The 23,277-nt window shown below is 45.2% G+C and overlaps 1 protein-coding gene across 1 annotated transcript in view; it reads left to right on the top strand.

The window, feature by feature from the left end:
* CELSR3 (cadherin EGF LAG seven-pass G-type receptor 3) overlaps window positions 1-23,277 on the top strand; it is a 113,733-nt gene that overhangs the window by 72,146 nt on the left and 18,310 nt on the right. The window contains exons 10-23 of the mRNA XM_033926602.1: window positions 678-863; window positions 2,819-2,929; window positions 3,758-3,926; window positions 4,786-4,927; window positions 6,173-6,293; window positions 6,719-6,902; window positions 8,941-9,042; window positions 9,892-9,906; window positions 13,251-13,345; window positions 14,981-15,190; window positions 15,830-16,013; window positions 16,745-16,894; window positions 18,297-18,477; window positions 21,586-21,753. Of these exons, the coding sequence (XP_033782493.1) occupies window positions 678-863; window positions 2,819-2,929; window positions 3,758-3,926; window positions 4,786-4,927; window positions 6,173-6,293; window positions 6,719-6,902; window positions 8,941-9,042; window positions 9,892-9,906; window positions 13,251-13,345; window positions 14,981-15,190; window positions 15,830-16,013; window positions 16,745-16,894; window positions 18,297-18,477; window positions 21,586-21,753 (2,018 nt within the window). The remainder of the gene's footprint in view (window positions 1-677; window positions 864-2,818; window positions 2,930-3,757; window positions 3,927-4,785; window positions 4,928-6,172; window positions 6,294-6,718; window positions 6,903-8,940; window positions 9,043-9,891; window positions 9,907-13,250; window positions 13,346-14,980; window positions 15,191-15,829; window positions 16,014-16,744; window positions 16,895-18,296; window positions 18,478-21,585; window positions 21,754-23,277) is intronic.

The following is a 23,277-nucleotide window of genomic DNA, read 5'->3' as shown; positions in this document are numbered from 1 at the left end:
GAGAAAGAAAGAAAGAAAGACAGACAGACATCTATTCTAGCACCCGTTAATGTTAACGGGCTTAAAGACTAGTTTATCATATTTCCCTATCTGTCCCGGTGGGCTCAAACTCTCTCTAGTGTACCTGGGGCAATGGGGGGGATTAAAGGGCAAATTCTATAAGAAGCGCCCAAAAGTTAGGTACCGTTCAGCGCAATTCAAGTAAAATTGAGTGCTGTTTAATGAATCACGCTGAGCGGCCCAATAAATAGGCCATCTCTAGGAACAACTAAAAGTTAGGCACCCATGCGAGCGCTTAAGCACGCTTAAGAGCAGCGATTCTGTAACAAGGCGCCTAACATGAAGCCACGCCTACTCCTAACACTCTTAGGGCCTATTTTCTTTGAAGGCCGCCTAAATCTTTAGAGGTACCTTGTTACAGACTCGCTCTTTCTTGATAGGCGCCTAAGTTTCAATTATTGCTGATTAAAAAAGCTTAATTGAGTTTGTTGTTCAATTTAGATAGGCGTCTATCTAGAAGGCGCCGGTTACAGAATTTGGGCCTAAGTGACTTGCCCAGGGTCACAAGGAGCAGCGAGGGATTTCAACTCTCAACCTCAAGGGTGCTGAGACTGTAGCTCTAACCCCTGCACCACACATGCCCTCATTTTTCTCATTGACGCTTCCCCTTTCTGCAGCTGGTCTCTGGCCTGGTCTCCTTCTCTGTGAACCGAGGCAGCAGTCGCACCACGAAGCTTCTCCTGGACCAGATGCTCGTGAATGACGGGAAGTGGCACGACCTCCAGCTAGAGCTGCGCGACGTTCACAGTGGGCGTGAGACACGTTATGTCATCACCATTAGCCTGGACTTTGGCACCTACCAGGTCTGTGCTGATATAGGCAGGATGACAGCATGCATGCAGGTGGTCACCAAGCTGATGTTCTAACTCTGGGCGTTTGATACTCAAATTTTTTAAAAAAGGAACCTTGGACAATGAAATAGAATACTGAAAAATTTAGCTGGGCCCTCCTTCCTGTTTTACCCTATTGTACTTCAAACTTTCATTATAATAGTTAAACTCTGGAATGCATTGCCAGAGGTTGTGGTAAGAGCAGATAGAGTAGCTGGTTTTAAGAAGGGTGTAGACAATTTCCTGGAGGAAAAGTCCATAGTCTGTTATTGAGAAAGACATGGGGGAAGCCACTGCTTGCCCTGGATCGGTAGCACGGAATGTTGCTACTCTTTGGGATTCTGAAATGTTGCTACTCCTTGGGTTTTGGCCAGGTTCTAGCGACCTGGATTGGCCACCATGAGAACGGGCTACTGGACTTGATGAACTATTGATCTGACCCAGTAAGGCTATTCTTATGTTCTTAAGTTTTGATTCCCTCCTCTTTCTCTCTAGGGATCCTCTATGTCAGGGGTCTCCAAAGTATGACCCGCGATATGATTTTATCCGGCCCGCGGAAGAATTGTGCGGAAAGGCGCCAATTGGACTAATTTTCCAATGAGAATTTGCAAAAAAAAAAAAACCACCCCAAAACACAGGGTGTTGATGGATTTCAAATGCATGAATTAAAATTGGGTTCAAAATATATTGATATTCCATTTTATGTTAATATTAGCGTTTCAGAATTTGAAACTCAGTTTTTAATAAGATTTTAAAAACAGTTCCATCATTCACATTAATGGTTTTATTATCATTTCTGATGAAGATATGAGAATTTGCTGGTAGTGTTCATGTTCGTCATCATTAATATATGATAATTTAATCTCACGTATTCTGTAATTAATTTATAAAATTTTCTGCTTTCAATAAAACTCATGTCTAGAGTTATTTATCTTTTTTGAAAAGTGCTGAAGTATCCAACGTGGCAAAAAATTTGGAGACCCCTGCTCTGTTTATCCCACACATTTTTGAATTTGGATTGGGCTGGGTTGGATTTATTAATTTGCTATACCACCTCATACCAAAGTTTTATAAGGCGGTTCACAATTAAATAAAAGCCAGTTAATTATAACAAAACTACAACCCATTACATTTGCAAACAATAATAATCAAGCTTATAAAACACTAATAAGAAGGAAAAGTTGAATGAAAACTCATTGCTAAGTATTCTGGGAAATCTACGTTGTCAAAATCTTTACTGGGTAGTGCTGATGAATCTCCCCTCGGACTGCTGTGGCGCTGCCCAGAGAGAGCCGGGGCAGCGTCAAGGCGATCCTGGAAGTTTTGTGGACAATGGCTGAGCACCGCCCTTTGGATTTTCAAAGTGGTCATTGTTTTCATTCCCACCACTTCCCCTAGGAAGGTATTCCAGGCATCCACCACCGTCTTTGTAAAAACAAATTTCCTGATGCTACTCCCGAGTCCTACGACCTTGAAACGTCAGTTCATGTCCTTTCTTACATTACATTAGAGCAGGGGTGTCCAATGTCGGTCCTCGAGGGCCGCAGTCCAGTCGGATTTTCAGGATTTCCCCAATGAATATACATGAGGTCTATTTGCATGCACTGCTTTCATTGTATGCTAATAGATCTCATGCATATTCATTGGAGAAATCCTGAAAACCCGACTGGATTGCGGCCCTCGAGGACCGACATTGGACACCCCTGCATTAGAGATTTCTATTCCGCCATTAGCTTGCGGTTCAAAGCGGATTTGAGTTATTAAGAGTAGCTGACAAAGTATACAATGGTTTATGGGTTTTATATATATCCCAGTATCTGTTTGTGCATAGCTGATGGTAGGAGAGGGTGTTACGCATATCTCAGAGTTGTTAAGCATGGTGGAAATGTTTTAGTAGCCTGCGTCTTCTGATTCACTCTCCCTTGCAGGACACGGTGGTTGTTGGGAATGAACTGCATGGCCTGAAGGTGAAGCATCTCCATGTCGGAGGAATTCTGGGATCCGGGAAGGTGCAGAATGGCTTGGAGGGCTGTGTACAGGTCAGAAGCTCGGCTTAGGATGCCACGTAACAGTGTTCGGTCCTATAAGGGGGTAACTTTGTAAAGCATTTTCAGCACCTAACTTGACGTGATCCGTACAGATTTTCCCCCGCCATAGAGTATACGTGTCTTCACACCTGCCTCCGAGCATGTAAATCTGTGCACCGATTGACTTAAAATAGATGTCTTTATGAGGATTTGATAGATATCCTGTGGTAAAATTACCCCTTGCTTGTTTGATAGGTGAAGAGTGCTTATTTTCAGAAGATCTAACGCCAGTAGACCTAAGTAAGGTTTGGTGAAAATGCAGTAGCAGAAAAGGAAACGAGGGAGCTTTCTTGGTTTGTCAGTTGTCCTCTAGGGGTGACACCAGGAGTGTGTGGCGCAGTGGTTGGAGTAGGGGAGGGTCATTAGGGTGGGCAGACTAGATGGGCCGTGGCCCTTATCTGCCGTCTATTTCTATGTTTCTATGAGCTACAGCCTCAGCACCCTGAGGTTGTGGGTTCAAATCCCTCGCTGCTCCTTGTTGACCCTGGGCAAGTCACTTAATCCCCCCATTGCCCCAGGCACATTAGATAGATTGTGAGCCCACAGGGACAGACAAGAAAATATGACAAAGTATCTGAATGTAAACCACTTAAGATATAAGTGGTATATAAATAACATACCGGTAGATGCCAAGCTTGGAATGAGTGGGAACATGCACTGACCTTGCATTTTAAGCATCAGCTTAAGCTCCTCCCTCTGAAATCTCCCCATGTTCTCTCTGAGCTCCGATTCCTTTCTTTGTCCTCTGAGTTCACTGTCTGTCTGCCTCTCGGTTTGCAGGGAATGCGACTGGGCGAGACGCCGACCGGGATTGCCTTACCAAAGCCCACCAGCGCTCTGAATGCCGAAGCAGGGTGCAGTCTGTCCAACGCCTGCGACTCCAGCCCCTGCCCGCCCAACAGTTCCTGCACGGATGAATGGCAAAGCTACTCGTGCGTCTGCCAGTCAGGTACAGACCCGGGCACATTCCCAAGCAGCCTCCTCTCTTCCTTCGTTGCCTCTTTTCTGATGTTCCTTCCTAGGGCTACCAGATTTTAAGGAAGCAAAATCTGGACACATGGCCACGCCCCCAGTCCCACCCCATTCTGAATCGCGCCCAAGCCCCACCTCCTCAACCTGTTTACTTGCTTGGAACAGCGTCGGGAGGATATCTGCACATACGCAGGTGTGACGTGACATCACATGAGCGTGCGCAGGCCCATGATGTCATTGCGTTGCATCTGTGCAGATGCCCTCCCGATGCTGCTCCCAGCTGAAAGCTTTTCAAAACCCGGACAAAGTGCTGGGTTTTGAAAAGCCGTCCGGGGAAATCCGGAGGTCTGGTACCCTAGCCCTGCCCAGACTCTTTCCATTCCCCATCCCCGGCCCACCCACAGTGCCCTACCCCACCTCTGTTTCCCCCTAGTTTCACCTCTATCCCCAGCCCCCAGCGCAGCCTCTCTCTCTTCAGCCTCCTACCAGGGCCACCCTGGAGTCAAGGATGGCTCTTTGAGTCTCCCCTGTCCCCACATGTCTCCTCCAGTGCTGCTATTTCAAAACTTCAATGCTAGCGCTATCTTCATGTTTTGGAATATCGGGGTTATTTCTCTTCTTTAAAGCATTTACTCCGCCCCCTTTTACAAAGCCGCTTTAGGCTTTCTTGGCGGTATTAGCTCCGATGCTCATAGAATTCCTATGAGCTTCAGAGCTAATACTACCGCGGCTGGTGATAAAAAAAAAAAAAATTGCCTAACGCAGCTTCATAAAAGGGGAGGATGAATCTTTTCAGCTGTCTCATTCTAAGAGGGTATCTGTGTGCTCCTGTCTAGGACACTACGGGGAGAAGTGCACAGACGCCTGCCAGCTAAACCCCTGTAGAAACAAGGCGGTGTGTCGTCGGAAGCCAGAGTCCCTGCGTGGTTACGTGTGCGAATGTGGCGAGAACTATTTTGGACAGTACTGTGAGCACAGGTGAGGTTCACGCAGCTCTTCTAGCCGAGGGTGAGATATTCGAACGATGGATGCATTTAATGCAGCAAATTGTATTTCTATACTATTGCCTCCTGAGGTCTCTAATCTCTGTATTTCCTCTGAATATCTACTTATTGTCCAGCACTCTTGATTGTAAACTGCCTAGAAGTCACAAGATTGTGGCGGTATAGAAGAATAAAGTTATTATTATTATCTAACTTTGTCAGCTTTGCTACTACATTGGCCTTTTGGAAAATATACTAGGGCTGGTTGACTAAATTTATAGTCACAATTTCACTAGGAACATAGAAAGTGAGTGGGAACAGGGGCAGATTAAGGATGGGGAAAGCAAAGGTTATGAGCTTAGCACTTATTTTCAGCACTGTGCTCATAAATTAGGCTTAGGGTTACTGTATTTAGTAATGCAAAATCCCAGACACATGACCCAGCCTTGTTCTACCTCTGCCTCCGCCCTGCTCTGCCTCCAGCCCCGCCCCCCAAAAGCTTTGGCTCTTCCTCTCCAACCTCCAGGCCGTGTCCGGAGGGCCTCGAGCATGCACGGATACATGTGACGTCATCGGCGCATGCTCCGAGGCCCTAAAGACACAGCCGGAACTTGTCGAGGCTTTCCAAAACCTGGTCAAACTGCCAGGTTTTGGAAAGTCCGTCCGGGCACCCACAGTCCTCTAAAAAGAGGACTTGTCCAGGTTTTTCCAGGATGTCTGGTAACCCTAATTAGGCTCATATATCTAGGCAAATAAAAGGCTGGCCTAAATTAAGGATAAATTTAATCTCCTAAATTAAGATGTATTTTCAGTTGAAAGTAGGACATGTCCGGGGGTCCAGACAGCTTTTCAAAATGGCACTTTGAAATTTTACATAAATGCCATTTGAAACGGCTTTTCCCTCTTAACTTAGATACCTTCCGATGCCTGAATCAAGGCGCCGTTTATAGAATTTCCCCCTAAGGGAAAAATCAGACTCTGAATCGGAGCCAACAATGTTGAAAGACTCAGCTCTGGCTGTTCCTCGATCAATCATTATTTCATGGAGATGCCTTTGAAATGGATTTATAGATTTATTTGTCATTTGGTTCTCCATCATTTATAAGCAATAAACAAAAATTTTGCTTAATATATACAAGGTAAGAGCAATGAGATCGCCTCCATTTATGACATGATCTAGACGACATTGGTTTGCTTAGGTAAAGAAGGAAGTAACTAGTTAACTGTTCTGCCTTGTTAGAATGGACCAGCAGTGCCCAAAGGGATGGTGGGGGAACCAAACCTGTGGACCGTGCAACTGTGATGTGAACAAGGGCTTTGACCCAGACTGCAATAAAACAACTGGGCAGTGTCACTGCAAGGTGAGAGAAGCAACTTTAAAGAGAATTATCAATCTTAAATCATGGCTCATTCCCTGTAATCTGCTCTGAAAATTCCAATGCATTGTTCTCTAAATAGGGTCCATTCGCCATGCATGAGTTTCTTGGTCTAGTCCAGTGGTTCTTAAACCTGTCCTGGGAGACCCCCCCAGCCAGTTGGGTTTTCAAGATATCCCTAATGAATATGCATGAGGCACCTCTATCATATGCAAATCTGCCTCGCGCATATTCATTAGGGATAGCTTGAAAACCCAACTGGCTGGAGGTCCTCAAGGACAGGTTGAAGAACCACTGGTCCAGTCCTTCTTAATTTCTCTCCTAATCTATACCATTCTTCTTTGCCTCCCTCCCACATTCCTGGCAGTATTCAGCCTTGATCATTCTCCCTTCCATTCTCTTTTACTTAGGATTTTCATTACTGTCCCAAAGGAAGCGACGTATGTCTACCATGTGACTGTTATCCCATTGGCTCCTCTTCTCGGTCATGTGAGCAGGAAACTGGCCAATGCACCTGCAGGCCTGGAGTTATTGGTCGTCAGTGTAATGCGTGTGATAACCCATTTGCTGAGGTGACACCCAATGGCTGTGAGGGTAAGCTTTATGAATAGAAGACTGGCAAGGCGCCTACTGGCACCGAAAAAAAATGGTGCTGTTAATAGGATATGAAAACTCAATATAGCACCGCAGGGCAAATTGATGATTTATTAACACCATCTAACCGTGTTAAGCGTCATTCAACGTGCCAAAGGAGAATGAATTCATCGACCTTTCAAACACTGTCTCTAAATCACTATTTAAATAGTTTCCTAAAACCTCACTTGATACCCAGATACACAATGACGTCGCAAATGTTTGCAGGAACGAGCTGAGCCAACTGTCAGCTTGGCAACACAGGCAGAGATCCCCCGAGGAAGATCATTGTGATTTGAAACTCTCCTAAGAGGGAGAGCGTCAGGAGTCCTTTAAGTCTCGCCAGCGCTGGAAGTGGTTAAGACCATTAAAGATAAGTGTCGCTGATACTGCATTTATTTATTTGCTGATGTTGTATCTAATATTAAGAAGAAGAGGGATACATTTCAGCACTCGTAGCTGGTTCTTCTTGGCGTATGTGAGGGCATAAGAACATAAGATTTGAGCTGCTGGGTCAGATCAGTGGTCCATCGTGCCCAGCAGTCTGCTCACGTGGCGGCCCTTAGGTCAAAGACCAGTGCTCTGAGACTAACTTTATCTACATACGTTCTGGTTCAGCAGGAACTTGTCTAACTTTGTCTTGAATCCCTGAAGGGTGTTTTCCCCTATAACAGCCTCTGGAAGAGCGTTCCAGATTTCTTCCACTCTCTGGGTGAAGAAGAACTTCCTTATGTTTGTACGGAATCTTTTCCCTTCTAACTTTAGAGAGTGCCCCCTCGTTCTCCTCACCTTGGAGAGGGTGAACAATCTCTCTTTCTCTACTAAGTCAATTCCCTTCAATATCTTGAATGTTTTGATCATGTCCCCTCTCAGTCTCTCTTTTCAAGGGAGAAGAGGCCCAGTTTCTCTAGTCTCTCATTGTATGGCGACTCCTCCAGCCCCTTAACCATTTTTATCGCTCTTCTCTGGACCCTTTTGAGTAGTACTATGTCCTTTTTCATGTATGGCGACCAGTGTTGGATGCAGTATTCCAGGTGGGGGTGTACCATGGCCTGGTACAACGGCATGATAACCTTTTCAGATCTTTGGTGGTGTATATATGATTAAAGCTATGGTCCCAAGATGGGGATCTGAAATAACCTATGATCTGAGTATCATAAGCATTATGATAATACCCACCTTGCAGAGTTTATGGTATCTAGTGAGGCTTTAAATAGCGATTTAGAGACGGTGCTTGAAAGGTTGATTTAATTCTTCTTTATCACGTTGAGTGACGTTTAACACAGTTAGATGGTTTTAATAAATCATCAGTTTGCCCTGCAGTGCTATATTGAGCTTTCATGGATATCGGGCAGGATGACTATTGAGACCTCTTTCTGATTTCTAGTTAATAGAATATGGACCTGAGTTCCTCAGGAGGGGATATTTAGGATTGGGTTGGATTTATTAAGTTGATACACCGCCATATACCAAAATTTTAAGGCATTTCATAATTAAATAAAAACCAGTTAATTGTAACAAAAAATACAACTCATTACGGGATCCTTTTTACTAAGGCGCGCTCGCTGATTTAGCGCACGCTAAGGTACCCATAGAATATAATGGGCGCCTTAGCATTTAGCGTGCGTTAAATCGGTTAGCGCCTTAGTAAAAGGAGCCCTACATTTGCAAACAAGCTTAGAAAACACTAAGAAGAAGGAAAAGTTGAATGAAAATTCATTGCTAAGCGTTCTGGGAAAGCCACGTTGTCAAAATCTTTACTGGGTAGTGCTGCCGAATCTCCCCTCGGACTGCTGTGGCGCTGCCCAGAGAGAGCCGGGGCGTCGTCGAGGCCATCCTGGAAGTTTGGTGGGCAATGGCTGAGCACTGTCCTTTGGATTTTCAAGTGGGCAAATGTCTACCTTCCGCGCAACTTTGTTCCTCTGGCAGAATTTACCAGTTCATCTTCCTGTAACGGATGACTCCAGCTGAGGTGGTTGGTTGTTTTTTTTTTCCATAGTGATTTACGATGGATGCCCTAAAGCGTTGAGAGCTGGTGTTTGGTGGCCTCGGATCAAGTTTGGTCTTCCAGCTACAGTGCCGTGTCCAAAGGGCTCGTTGGGTAAGTTTGTAAGACTAGAGGGAGAGTGAATGAGAAAAACAGTACCAGTGTCTGTTGTGTATTATGGATACTTCATTTTCTTAGAACTTAGCAACTGACCTAACACTTTAGGAAAAACCTTTTCTTCAGTGTTCTGTACATTTGTAGGGTCAATTTCATAACAGCAAAAGGAATTGACCCTATTTACTCCACAAAAAACCACAAACAGAAAAAACAAAAAACTTGTGGAGAATTGACGCTGAATAGGAACTCTGAGTGTTGGGAGCAGCGCGGCTTACCGCGCTACAAATTGCTAGCGTAGTTTGATAGAAGAGGCCCTTAGTCTATTGAAGCTTACTCGGAACAGTGGCGTGGCATGGGTGAGGGGCACCCCTCCCCCGCTCTCTTTGCTCCCATCTTCTCCCTCCTGCCTTGTGCACACGCCCCTTCCGTTCCCCCGTACCTCTTTAGCGTTCCAGGCACGAGCAGCAACCTCAGCCTGCCGTTCGCGCCAGCGTCGGCTCTTTCTCTGACATCACTTGCTAGGCGCGGGTCCAGGAAGTGACATCAGAGGAAGATCCGATGCTGGCATGAGCAGCAGGTTGGGGGGTTCTGTCCATGCCTGGAACATTAAAGAGATACGGGGGAAGGGAAGGGGCGCGAGCAGTAGTGTGGAGGTTGGGGAAGGAATGGTGTGTGTTCTGTGGCTAAGAATGGCAACAGCCCTGGCCCACCAGTTTCTCACCATCTGGAGACGCCCACACTGGGCCTGACCTCTTTCTCCGTGTCTGATTCTGACAGAACACCATAACAGTGTCCTTTCTTCTTCTTTTCCCCTGTCCCTCTGTCCCTCTCTTTTTCGTTGTGCAGGTTTGCGGGGTGCAGGTAAGACGTAGCCTCTGCTGGTTCATTGTCCCTCAGTCTGCTTTGTATGGCTTCTCATTAACCCTCTGCCTGCCTGAAACACCTGCAGCTTAATGCTTAGCTCTGCGCTTCAAAGCCTCCTATGTTTTACTAATGCGTAGCTGGGCTTGGCTTCTCTTTGGCCTTTTTTTTTTTTAGTGAATTTTCTGTGTTCAGTGAGTAACAAAGAGTTGAAGGATGAACAAGATGTGACGTTAAAAGTGCTTTTTCCTTTTCGTATGATTGTTTTCCCATGTGGTGGTTGGGTATCGGAAAACAAGAGCTCTGGAATACATCTAGAGAACTTGAATGAGAGGGTGATGACAGTCAGCAGGTTGGCCGTTCAGAAGGTCGCATAAATTTCTGTTAGGTGACATCCTTGCAGTTTCTGCTGGAAAAAAAGCACATCCAATCCAGCTATTTGAGAATGCAAAGAAAAATTACCTCTAAATCTAAAAGTGTGAGAAATATTTTAGGACCCTCGGACTAGTTTTCAAGTTGGGGGCAAAACAGTGAGGGAGATGCCTTGCTCAGGGCAGGCTTAACCTCGTAGGGGGCCTCGTAGGGTTACTAGATATCCGGGGAAACCCGGACATGTCCTCTTTTTAGAGGACTGTCCAGGTGCCTGGATGGACTTTCCAAATAACGGCAGTTTATCTGGAGGGCCTTCAACAAGCATGCACGGATGACGCCACATGCTGCAGGTCCTCTAGATGCGACCCGGAGGTCGGGAAAGAAGAGACGAGGCTTTGTTGGAGTAGAGCTGGGAGTGGAACAGGGCGGGGTTTGAGGTGGAATGGGGCGGGGCTAAAGGCAGAACAAGGCAGAGCTGGGGATGGAATGGGGCGTGGCCATGCGTTCAGGATTTTACAATGATAAATATGTATTGGGCTTCTCCCTTCATAATAAATACATTTTAAAATGACTACAAATGGGGTCCCCAATTGCTCTGGGAAGTGACAGAAGAGGAAGCAGCAGGTAAGAAGCACAGTTCTCCATAGAACAGAGAGAACATTGCATGGGGGGTGGGAGGTGGGGGGAGTCAAGGTAGAAAGTGGTGGCTCTGGTTACCTTCTCCCCTTTTACTGACAATCAGGATTTACCAAAGCAAAAACCTGCTTTAAGAGCCATTGAATTAGCATGCCTGAGAGGGTCCTCCTAAACATTTGGACCCTAGGCATGTGCCTAGTTTACCTATCCCTTAATCCTACCCGGGCTTTGCTTGAATGCTCAGAATATACAGAGCAAAAAGCAAAGAGGATTCTTTTTTTTAAAAAAATGTTAACGCATTTGCAAGAATGGAAGATCAAATTTTAATAGTCTACATGCGTTGAAATGGAATCATTTGACCTTGTAAAGGAAGAAGCCTGAAAAGCCCATAACGGTGCATCTTTTAAACTAATTGGAATAATTGTTATGGTATTCAGGATTTCAAGTTTTCATGACAATAATGATATTTATACTTTTTGAATTGCTTTTGAAAACCATTCAACGTTTTTTGGTTTTTAAATTTTAGGTTTCAATGGCCTGATCTTAAAATTGTTTTGACCTCTAAAGAACTCCTGTAAGATCAGGACTAACGTAATCTTATTAACAAAGCATAATGGTAACCAAAAAATTCAGCTACACAAGGCACATTCTTTTCCCCCTCCCCACCTCTGTGCAGCAATTCTTCCTCTCTCTCACTGTCCACCATCTCTCTCTCATTCCCTCCCTTTCCTGCAACAAAGGGAGTGGGGAAAGAGAGCGATAGGGATCTAGGGTGCATCTCTCCAATCCCCTTTACTGATACATCTAACATTTCTCCCACTCTCATCCCCCAGATCATGTGCAGCATCTTTCCCCCCTGCCCACCAGCCCCCTGCCAACATTTCACCCTCTAACACCCTTCTCCAGCACCACGCCACATCTCTCCCTCCATGACCTCCACCACCATGTCCAACATTCCTCCCTCTTGCATCCCTTTCCATCTGTCCCATCACAAACTTGCTGCCCGCGTGATGTCGGGGCCTGGAAGCCAGGCCAGCCAGGAACTTTCTCTCGAACATCAGCATTGTTCTCGTATATTATTTTCTTTAAAGAAAATAATTGTTTTCATATATTGTTCGTATATTGAAAATAATTGTTTTCATATATTATTTTCTTTAAAGTTTTAAAGACCTACGTTTTTGATAAATGTTATTCGTGATATTTTATCTCTTTGTGCTCCCCTTAATAATGTAGAGTTCTTGTAATCTGCTCTGAATTTGAAAAACAGTGGAATACAAGACTACTGATTCGATTCCATATAGAGTTGCATGTAGCTGGATTATTGCTACCTATATGTACGAGACACATTTACTTGTGTATAGTAGCGTGGTGAGGGTGAAAGGCGCCCGGAGAGGTGGCGGCTCGTCCCGCCCCCCCCCTCCTGCCACATGTTCACACCCCTTCCCTTCATTCGTACCTCTTTAATTTTCCTGGCTCTCCCTCTGACTTCACTTCCTAGGGGCGGGACCCGGAAGTGACGTCAGAGAGAGCCGACACCGATGCGGGCAACGAGTTTGTGATGCTGCTTGCGTTGGGAAATTTAAAGAGGTACGAGGGAAGGGGCGCTCGCGTGTGGCAGGGGTGGCCACTTCTTCTGTACACAGCAAATAACTTAGCTCCTCATACAATTACCCCTATAGTTTATATTACATCAATGTTGCATGTGCTAAACCAGTGTATCGCAAGCTTTGTGCCTCCTGAGAGTTCAGGTGTGCCACGACACACTGGCGAGGAGGAGAGTCAGCCGTGCCAGCTGACTGCCTTCAGGACATGCCTCTCGCGGCATGTCAGCTGGTGTCTCTTCTCCTCTCTCTCTGTACCTCCCCTCCTCCCGGATCCCTCCACCGGAGCAGCCAGTTGGGCTTCCGCGCCTGCAATGACATCACGCATGCGCATGTCAACGCGTTGACGTTCGTGCACTTCCGTCGCCTTCCAGCTGGGGTACTGCGTTTAGTGTGCCACCGGCTGGAAACTTTGCGACACACTGTGCTAAACCAATGAAGTGTAAATAAGAATTTCCAAATAAATAGCAAATGAACCTCCTCCCCCCCCCCAAAAAAAAAAGAAACCTGAGCTTTTTCTACTTGGATAACGACAGTGGTTTGGGCGTTAATATTGATGGTGAGGTTACTGTAGACGATATTACTGCGGCAAATGTTTTTCTGTTGATCTAGTAGATGTGGTTTGGATGGGGAAGGAGATACGGGTCATTCTGATGATAGAGTGATGACCAGCAGTAGGGTAGTGAAACAGTTCTTCTTGCTGAGACTCGTTAACCCTCATTTGGCCTTTTTCAGGTGTAGCATTTCGACACTGTGATGAGGAAAAGGGCTGGCTAGAACCGGATTTGTTCAATTGTACATCTCCACCCTTCACCGAGCTTTTAACCTTGGTAATGTCTCATCTTTCTGAATTACTTCAAATAATGTCGCTGCCTTCTTCCTCTGTATTGAGGGGGCTTTTCTCCGAAACAGAAAATCCACTCAATACCAGAGAAATGTGAAGCAGATATCAATTGTTGGTGCTGTATTTAAACTATCGGTATTCATTTCTTCTCATACATTATGGGGTCAATATTCAAAATGACTTAATTGGGCAGGAGAAGCCCCTGAACTGGGCAGTACCCCGGAACATCTCCTCTGATTGCCATGGCATTATCTGGCTAGTGTCAGGGCCATCTGGGGGCAGAGTCTGGGCAGAACTGGGAGTTATACAGCCACCAGTGATATTCAGTGTCGGTGTTTCCGAGTAGATCTGTTTAAATAGCTGTCCTATCTTTGCCCGGTTGGCTGTGCAGGTATGGCACTGAATATTGACCATATCTGTATAACTTCCACAGAGATGCCAAGGATGAACCATCCCAAAGAGTGAGATTTGCTACGCCAAGGAGATTGAAGGCCAAAGAGTGATATCTTTCAGACAATTTGACATAATCTGAGGTTGAAGAGTGGTAGACTCAAAAGTAATGTTAGGAAATTCTACTTTTCGGAGAGTGGTTGATGCTTGGAATGCGCTCCAGAGGGAGGTGGTAGAGAGGAAAACAGTGACGGAGTTCAAACAAGCGTGGGATGAACACAGAGGATCTCGAATCAGAAAAGAATGGGGTATACATTGAAGGAACTAAGGCCAGTACTGGGCTTGCACGGGCTGTGTCTCCTTTATGGACATTTAGTTGAGGACAGGCTGGGGAGGGCTTCGATGGCTGGGATGGTTAAGATGGGCTGGAGTGAGCTTTGATGGAGACTCCAGTAGATGGAACCAAAGCACACTACCGGGCAGGCCCAGAAATATCTAAGAAAAAGGACCATTTTAAATAAATGATTAATTTTTGGAGCATGTATGGGTGGGCAGACTGGGTCTTTATCTGCCATAATTTACTATATTACTATTACAATATATCCAGAGTGTAAATCTAGAATGATTTAAGAATAGCATCGCTTTGCAAATGAATCAATGTAGGCTTTTCTTTGGAGCCTCTGAAGAAATACAAAGTGGGGAACAATTTAGATAAATTTTTTGAGCTGGCAAAATTGTCTTCCGCCCAGTAATTAAAAGCAGGTACATCATTTTCAGAGCGCATGTACTTGCTGTAAAGGGAGAAGGGACATTGCAAGGAGAAGCAGAAGGCAGGAAGGTGTGCTCTGATTTTGCCCTACTGGTTGGACCGCTTGGTTGACTTCTGTAAGGCTTCCCTCTCATGAAAACAGTGATCAAGGTCAGTTTACTGGTTCTGAAGCTCTGACGAGTGAGAAATAGGGCTCAAAGAGTGTGGAAGTGAGAGAGCTGTCCAATGTTTCAAGTGTAATAAAATTTTGATAAAATCGCAATTTCGATGAGTGAGACTTTGGCATCTCTGGTCTTACCTCTGACCTGGATATTCAGGTTCTGGTGCTCAGATATGGCTCAGCACCCGACATCTAGGTTTAAATTAGCTGGTGGCACTCGGAGTTTCTAAAACACTGTTATTTCTTTACGTGTAAATCCCTGGCACCTGCACATTATATTAATGGACTATTTCTGTTAAAAGCTGGAGAGTCTGGAAAAGAACGAGACAGAGCTGAACACCATCGAAGCCAAGAAACTGGCTTATCGTCTGAGCTCGGTGACGGAGCAGATGGAACGCTATTTTGGTAATGATGTTCAGATCACGTACCGCCTGCTGTCCCGCCTGATGGAGTTTGAGAGTAAACAACATGGCTTTGGATTGACCGCCACCCAGGATGCCCATTTCACCGAGGTAAATCCTGTGCACCTCCCCCCCTAAAAAAAAAAAAAAATGTCCCGGGACAAGGTTTTTTTCTCCAATGTGTGGATTTCCTGTGCTGATCCCGCTTTTCTAAGTGAAGGTCCAGATGATCCGTAGAGGCCAAAACACAATCCTGTTTAGCAGTGACGTGTCTAATTTTATTACAGCTATCAGGCAGAGGAATGAAACTCTGCGCCTTTCATACATTCATAGATTTTTCCTGGGATTTATACGTTGGGTGCCAAGCCTGCTTTCCAGACAGATTTTTATCAGTTGACAAGAACCTTTTCTGTGTTGTTCCACCTCAGTTTAAACTATCACATACAGTCTGCAGCTACGTTATAAAAAGTCAGGAGTTCCAAAATGAGGCAAAGACTATGGAACAACGTTCTTTATGATAATACTTTGGTGTTCTTTCGAGCAAGGTGTTTTTATTTGAACCCTCAAAAGGAGGACATGTCCGTGGAAATCTGGGCATGGGGTAACCCTAATTAAAGCTCCCCAGACCCTTAAATTGGTGCTGAGGTGGATAGGAACTGTGCAAAACCTGCCTTAGGGAATCATGTCAAAAGTTGTCCCCATTTCTAGTAAAACCCTCCTGGGCTGCTGTTCCTCTGTTTTATTCACTAGAATCTGCTGAGAGCAGGCAGCTCTGTGCTCACCCTGGAGAACAAAGAACACTGGGAGATGTTGCTGCAAAGTGAGAACGGAAGTGCAGGGTTGATGGAGCAACTCCGGGAATATACCAGCACGCTGGCCAAGAACATGAAGCTGACCTACCTCAATCCGGTTGGATTGGTCACCCCCAACATAAGTAAGGAAATGACCGCTACCTTGGACTTTTTTAAGAGAGAGATCCGTGAACGCAAAGGAAGAGAGAGTTTCAGTAAATTTCAATAGTCGCACATGTGCTTTTAAGTTGACACATGCTGATTTCCAAACAGAAGGTCCCTGTGCACTTGGAGGGGGGGGGAATTCTACAACGGGGTGACTAGAGGCAGTGGCATAGCGAGGGTGCCCCTCCCCTGCCACGTGCGCTTGCACCTTCCCCGTACGTTTTTAACTTCGGTGCGAGCAGCCACCAGCTTACTGCCCATGTTGGCTTCGGCGCTTTCTCTGACGTCACTTCCTGATTGCGGGTCCCGGAAGTGACATCAGAGAGAGCACCGAAGCCGAAGCGGGGAGCAAGTTGGTGGCTGCTCGCACCAAAGTTAAAAAGGTATGGGGGAAGGGAAAGAGCACGTACTTGGCAGGGGGGGGTAGAGAGGAGGAGTTTGGATGATGGGTTGAACTTGGGAGGCTGAAAGGAAGAAGGCTGCAAGTGGGTGGATGGGCTGTGATGCACTTAACCTCTTTATTTTCTGGTCTAGTGAATTCTAGTGATAAAAACAGAACACTGTGGATGATGGTGTTCTAAAAAGATGTATCAACATTTGCTTTGAAAGAATAGTTATACTAGTTGATGTTATATAATGTATCAAAGGATCTTAAAATCCCTGTTGTGTCTCATGTCCAAGAGTTTGCCTCCTTTCCCTCTGACCACAGTTCTCAGTATTGACTGGATGGAGAACCACACACACTCCAGGAGGCATTTTCCACGATACCAGAACAGCCTATTTCGAGGCCAGGACACCTGGGATCCTCAAACTCATGTTGTGCTGCCGGTTTCTGTCCTACAGCCCCCTAAAGTGGAAGGTAAATGGGTGTACTGCTGAACTTTCTCCATAGAGATCATCCCCGCTATTGGTAGACCATACGCAGGAACCCCCTGAGCATATCTTTCTAGTGAGCATCCTGTTGGAATCAGTAAGAACAATATTAATGAAGTATCATTTCTACACCAACATCTCGAACCTTCTGCGGTACATAGCGGAGGTCGTGGAAGTGGGTATTTTACTTCTGGAAGTATCACTGTGGAAGAGCAATGTGTGGGGGAAGCTAAGAAGCAAATGCAGTGTTAGGAACAATTAGGACAGGAACGGCGGCTAAACCAAAAATTATCGCTCCATGTGTGACTTCACCTTGACTATTGTGTGATTACAGAGGAATTAGAAAAGATCTGAGAAAGTTGACCAAAATGATATGAGGATAGACTAGGAAGGCTCTTCAGTTTGGAGAAAAGACGGCTGAGGGAAGATATGACAGAGGTCTATAAAATCCTGTGTGGAGTAGAATGGCTTAGTGCAAATCTATTTTTTCAAAAGGTGCAAAGACTAGGGGACACACTATGAAGCTTGCTCGCTGTGGATTGGTAGCATGGAATGTTGCTACTCTTTGGGTTTTGGCCACCGTGAGAAAGGGCTACTGGGTTTGATGGACCATCGGTCCGACCCAGTTAAGGTCTGGATTAGAATTCATTGCTAGGGCAGTTAGAGTCGCTGGGGTTTAGAAAGGGCTGGTCAAATTCCTGGAGGTGAAATCCATAAACCAACATCCCGCAAACGTTTTGAAGCCGCGGCGCACTAAACTTGGGGCCTTGGCTGGGGGGCATCTGGAAATGCGTGGCCGTTGACGCAACGATGACATGCGCATATGTGATGTCATCATGTCGACGTCCACGTAGGCTTGGAGGGCCCTCCAGATGGGGCCCTGAGCCTGCTAATTCTACACCAGTGGGGGAGGGTGCTGGCGGAGGAGAGGCGCCGGCCAGGAGATGCGCTGGTGCCTGCTGTCTGCCTACAGGACATGCCTTTCGCCAACTGGTGCTGGCACCTCTCCTCCTCACCAGCGTCTCACGGCACACCCGGAATCTTGCCGCGACACACAGTTTGTGATACACTGCCATAAACCATTATTAACGTAGTCCTATCTGTGCCCATTTTAAGTATGCGGATGGAAATTGAATTGACGCTGGCATAACTTCCGGGGCCACTGAAGACTTGGATATTCAACATGGTCCAGCATTGAATATCCAGGCCTAATTCAGCCTGCAGCTGTGAGTTTTTTTTAAAACCAATGACCACCGTGGGTTGGATAGCTCATTGTAGCTAGATCCGGTGCTATGCTATAATTTCAAAGTTGTTTTCTTCACTGCAGTTTTGTCCTACAAATGTTTCTTTTTTTTAACACATCTTCTGCCATTTTGTTTTAAACTAAGCACCTGCCCCTGCGACACCTACCCTGACCAGCGCGGAGCTCAATGCCACAGCCGAGATCTCCAAGCCAAAGAAGGTCATCCCGGAGCCGGAGCCTGCTGCCACCATCCTTATCCTCCTCATCTATCGCACCTTGGGGGGGCTTCTTCCAGCCCGCTACAGTACTGAGCGCAGGAGCATCCGGTATGCTGTCAAACACAATGGAATCAGTTTGAGAAGGGTTAAACACCTGCCCCCCCTGATTCTGTAAATGGCACCTAACTTCTAGGCGCTGTTAATCATCTGCCAGGCGCCGTTTATAGAACTGGGCGCAGCGGTGCGGTGCTCTTCCGTGTAGGCCAGAGTTTTTCTTGCTTCAAATGCACGCGCCTAAGTCAATAAGGTTACCAGATGTCCGGGAAAATCCGGACATGTCCTCTTTGCAATCCCGGCAGTTTGTCCGGATTTTGGAAAGCCACAAGCTCCAGCTGTGTCTGAAGAGCCTTCAGTAAGCGTGCGTGAATGATGCCACATGCATCCGCGCATGCTGGAGGCCCTTCAGTAAAATCTGGTAACCCTATGTGCAAGGGCCAGCTAACTCTGGGAGCTACCTCTGCAGGTCCTGGGGATGCTGAGCACCTCAGTATTAGCTTTGGGAAGTCCCATTGCTTGGTCTCCCTTCATGCAACATAGATATTTATAGTAATAGATCGAAACATAGAACATGACGGCAGAAAAGGGCCAGGGCCCATCCAGTCTGCCCACCCCCTAACTACCTCCAAGAAGAGATCCCACATGCCAATCCCATCTCTTCTTAAAATCTGGCCCGCTGCTGGCCTCAGTGACCTGTTGTGGAAGATTATTCCAGTTGTATATCGATCACATAGGTTCCGGTTCCAGATTCCATCTGTTTGATTTCTGATTTCCTGGCATTTCGAAAAAGACTTTTGACTTGCCTTTTCAAAGTAGGCCATTTTGTAATTGCTTGATTTGATCAGCAAATATATTTATTGAGCTTGTCAAAAATAGTAAAGTAATAATAATAATAATAATAACTTTATTTTTCTATACCGCCATAGTCAATCGACTTCTAGGCGGTTTACAGTGTAAGAAGGCTGGACAATCAGCGAATAACAAGAGGTCTCAATACAATACAATAAGTCAACATACAATACAATACAATACAAAGATTCTGTATACAATACAGTACCATATAGTACGAGTCTAACTACAATATAATACAAAAATCTGAACACAATACAATACATAATACAGTACAATACAGTACAACAGAACAAAGCAATAAACAAGCTCATCATTTTGAAAACAGAAACATAACCCAGCTACTCCCCCCCCCCCACCTTCCTCCCAACCACTGCTTGGTTTTAATTATTTTAAGGTTTAGGTTTAAGGTTGTTTACTGCTATTTTGTAATGATCGGCCATGTTCTGTTGATTAATGTACGTCATGTGTTGTTGTAATTATGTACGCATTGCTGTTATCCGCATAGATGTAAGTGTTTAAATAATACAAAAGAAAAGAAAGAGAATAATCAAAACATGAAAGAGGCGAAATTCTCATCAGCAGTGCCAGTCCCCGAATACCAAAAGCTACGACATGGCTCCACATGTAATTTACCAAGCAACTCGCATGGAAGTGCATTCCAGTAATGAGGGCCCAGTTATGAAAAGCAAGCTTAGCTTAGTGCATTCCCAATGAGATGAGAAGGCAGAAGGCAAGATTAATTGACTTACGTAATGGACGTTAGATCATTTAATTTTTTTCTGTCCTTGTATAAATGTATTCTGGAAGTCAATCTGGCCCCAAATTAATTTGCTATTAGAAAATCATGTAGCCCTGTCCTATGATACAATTTTATTTGGCACTTCAATGAGATATAAAAGTCAAATTTCAGGATCTAATAATAAATTAATATTAACAGGAGTTGCCATCCAGCACATAACTAGGAACTGGAAAGATTATACAAGTCTGAATTTTACATTTTGGTGGAATACAGTGTGTTATATATATAGAATGGAAAAAGTTATTGCATTACAGAATGGGAATTATAAGAATTTTAAAAAGATATGAGGGCCATTAATGGAATATTAAAATGATTTGGCACCTTTACAAGATTGAAAAAGTTAGAATATGATAATGATTGAAATATAGAAGTGGGAGGGGATGGGGTGGGATATTTTACAACTTGATAAGATATATGAATAAGAATGTACAAGTGATTGTGTATAATATATTGTATAAAATTGTAAACTTGTTGATTGATGGAAAAATGAATAAAGAAGTTTAAAAAAATAAAAATTGACTTACATAATATGATCGCATCAAGGCCGTTTGTGCTGTTCTTGGCACCCCAATCATTTTAAATGTTGGTGCGTATACAACTATCTACTTGTTTGGACTTAGGCTTTGGAGGAGTAATTGAGGGGGTGGTTGTGTTTACCTTTCTAATGTTTAAAACCACCTCAAAAACTGAAGAGTACCATTTTGGAGGTTGATGACTTAATTCCCCCAAGATAAGGCTACCAGATTTTCGTCAATGAAAATCCGGATCCATGGCTCTGCCTCTTGGCCCGCCCCATTCCATCCGGCCCCGCCCCCCTCAACTTGTTTGCTCGTCCGGACGGCATCTTCGCACGCATTGGTGTGACGTGGCGATGTAGCACGCGTGCCCGTGATGTCACCAGGTCACACCAGCGAATGCGCAGATGCCGTCCTGACGTCGCTCAATGCTAGAGGCTTTTCAAAACCTGGACAAAGTGCCGGGTTATGAAAAGGAGTTCATGTCTGGGGAAATCTGGATATCTAGTAACCCTACCTCCCAGATTCCCAGTTTTATAAAATCCAGGATTTGCATATCTGGGTTGTAATGTCAGCCACTTTAATGCTGCTGCTAGTTAACCTTTCAAAGACCCAAACGACTAATACAGCTTTTTTTTTCCCCAACGTGTTTCCTTGTAACATGGCTATTCCCAGCGGCCAGCTACATGGATATTGCCTTTGGTCTTACAGTTTAGTTACAAAAGGCTTCACGTTCAGCATGCCTTTTGTAAAATACTTTGCAAAATTTAGATGCATCCATGGCTTGTATTTAGGTGACCTTTACAAAATCAGGCTTTTAATAATGTTAACATGATACCTCTGGAGCTTCTGCATCACTAAGTATAAACCTTAAATGGTCCTTGAAACAGAAACCAAATGGGCTAAAAATAACAACCTGAATTCTGCAATTCTGTCTTCTGTGTAGATGCTTGAAGGATTCTCTAATTTTGCCTCTTGTCTTGTGTGTTTTAGGTTGCCCAAGAACCCGGTCATGAATTCCCCCATTGTCAGCGTGTCTGTCTTTAGAAACCACACCTTCATCCAGGGGGTCCTTAACTCACCTCTGACCCTGGAGTTCCAGCTGCTGGAAACAGCCAATCGGAGCAAGCCTCTGTGTGTTCAATGGAATCATTCCAGCCAGTAGGTTGTTTTCTGGTTTTGCCGTCTTCGTACTTGGATCGTTTTGGGTTTCTTACTTCTTAGACTATCTCAAAGGACTGCGTTCAGTTAATAGGAGCAGCACTTGTGATTGCGCCAGAGGAGTTTATGAATGGTTTGAGCCATAGGCTAAGAAGCAGACAAGCTAGGGTTCAAATCCCATGATGGTTCCTTGTGAGCTTGGACAAATCACGTAACCCTCCATTGCATTGGATACAAATGTAGATTGTAAATCTCTCTAGGGGCATGAAAATACCTACTTTACTTGAATGTGACTCACCTTGAGCTACAACTGGAAAAAAAAAAGGCTTGAGATTAATCCAAAATCCCTTCCTCCTACTCAAAAAAGTACTTTGTAACATAGGGGACAAGTCTATAACATAGGTGCTTTGAAAATGAGCATTTATGTAAAAATAGATGCATAATTGCAAAAGTTCTGCTTACGTGCTATTCTGTAAATAACTCACTTGGGACAGGACGCCTATATTGTAAGCATCTGCAGTGCGTCTGCAGAGACATGTACCCATGCTTAAAAATGCCCAAGGCGGGGTGTGAGCATGGTTTTTGCCCAGAACTGGCCATGACATTTAACATTGGTACACGTCTCCGTAGATGCGAGACGGACACCTTAAATGTAGATCTGCAAAATGTCCAGGAGCGTAAACGCGACTCTGAATAGGACGCCGATGCGTGACTGACACACGACTGGCAGCCGCTGCTTATGCCGCCGGGCCCCATCAAACCACGACACCCCACTCCAAACTGCAGCACTCCCCGAACACCTGGCACCCTGCTCTGACACGCCCCAAACTCCCGGCACTCCACCCCCAACACTCCTGGACCCCACCCTGACATCAACCCCATATACCTTTAATAACAATCTGGCAGGAGAGATGCTCACTCCTTACCTCCGGCAGGCCCGCCTTCATAATGGCGGCCTTCCCATTCCCGGTGCATCCTGGGTAGCACTGGGGAGGGACCTAAGGCTTTGATTGGCCCAGTTGCCTAAGACCCCTTCTATGAGAGGGGCCCTTAAGTGCCTAGGCAAATCAGGGCCCCTAAAGCCCCTCCCTGACTAGGCCTCTACAGGGAGCCAGTGAAGCTTCCTATAATAAGGTGAGACATGATCTGACTTCTTCAAACCAAAATTAAAAAGACAGCTGAATGTTGCAGTGCAGTCTAATAAGATACAATGTTACAAGAATCAAGAATACTAGGTATGAAGGATTGAGAATGGACATGAAACGAAAGGGCATCAAAATAAGAACAGACAGACCACAGCATCCAAAGTGCAGCAAATCCCTTCTAACTCTTAAGCTAAATGCTGAGAAAACGGCATTTTATTGGGTGGGTTGGTGTGTAAAGCAAATCCTCTGCCATGAACAGGTTTCACATTGAATAATACAAGAGGCCGCTGGAAAGTTCTCAGCCCAACCAACAAAGTTGGGGCAGTCTCCATCGAGGGCTAGGCACTTAGTCCAGGGATTTTCACCGTTTTCGTTCCGT

This window comes from Geotrypetes seraphini, chromosome 17, assembly GCF_902459505.1.
Source record: "Geotrypetes seraphini chromosome 17, aGeoSer1.1, whole genome shotgun sequence".
In the NCBI taxonomy this organism is placed as follows: domain Eukaryota; kingdom Metazoa; phylum Chordata; class Amphibia; order Gymnophiona; family Dermophiidae; genus Geotrypetes; species Geotrypetes seraphini.
The sequence above is the reverse complement of the archived record's forward strand: the minus strand, read 5'-3'. Positions and strand labels throughout refer to the sequence as shown.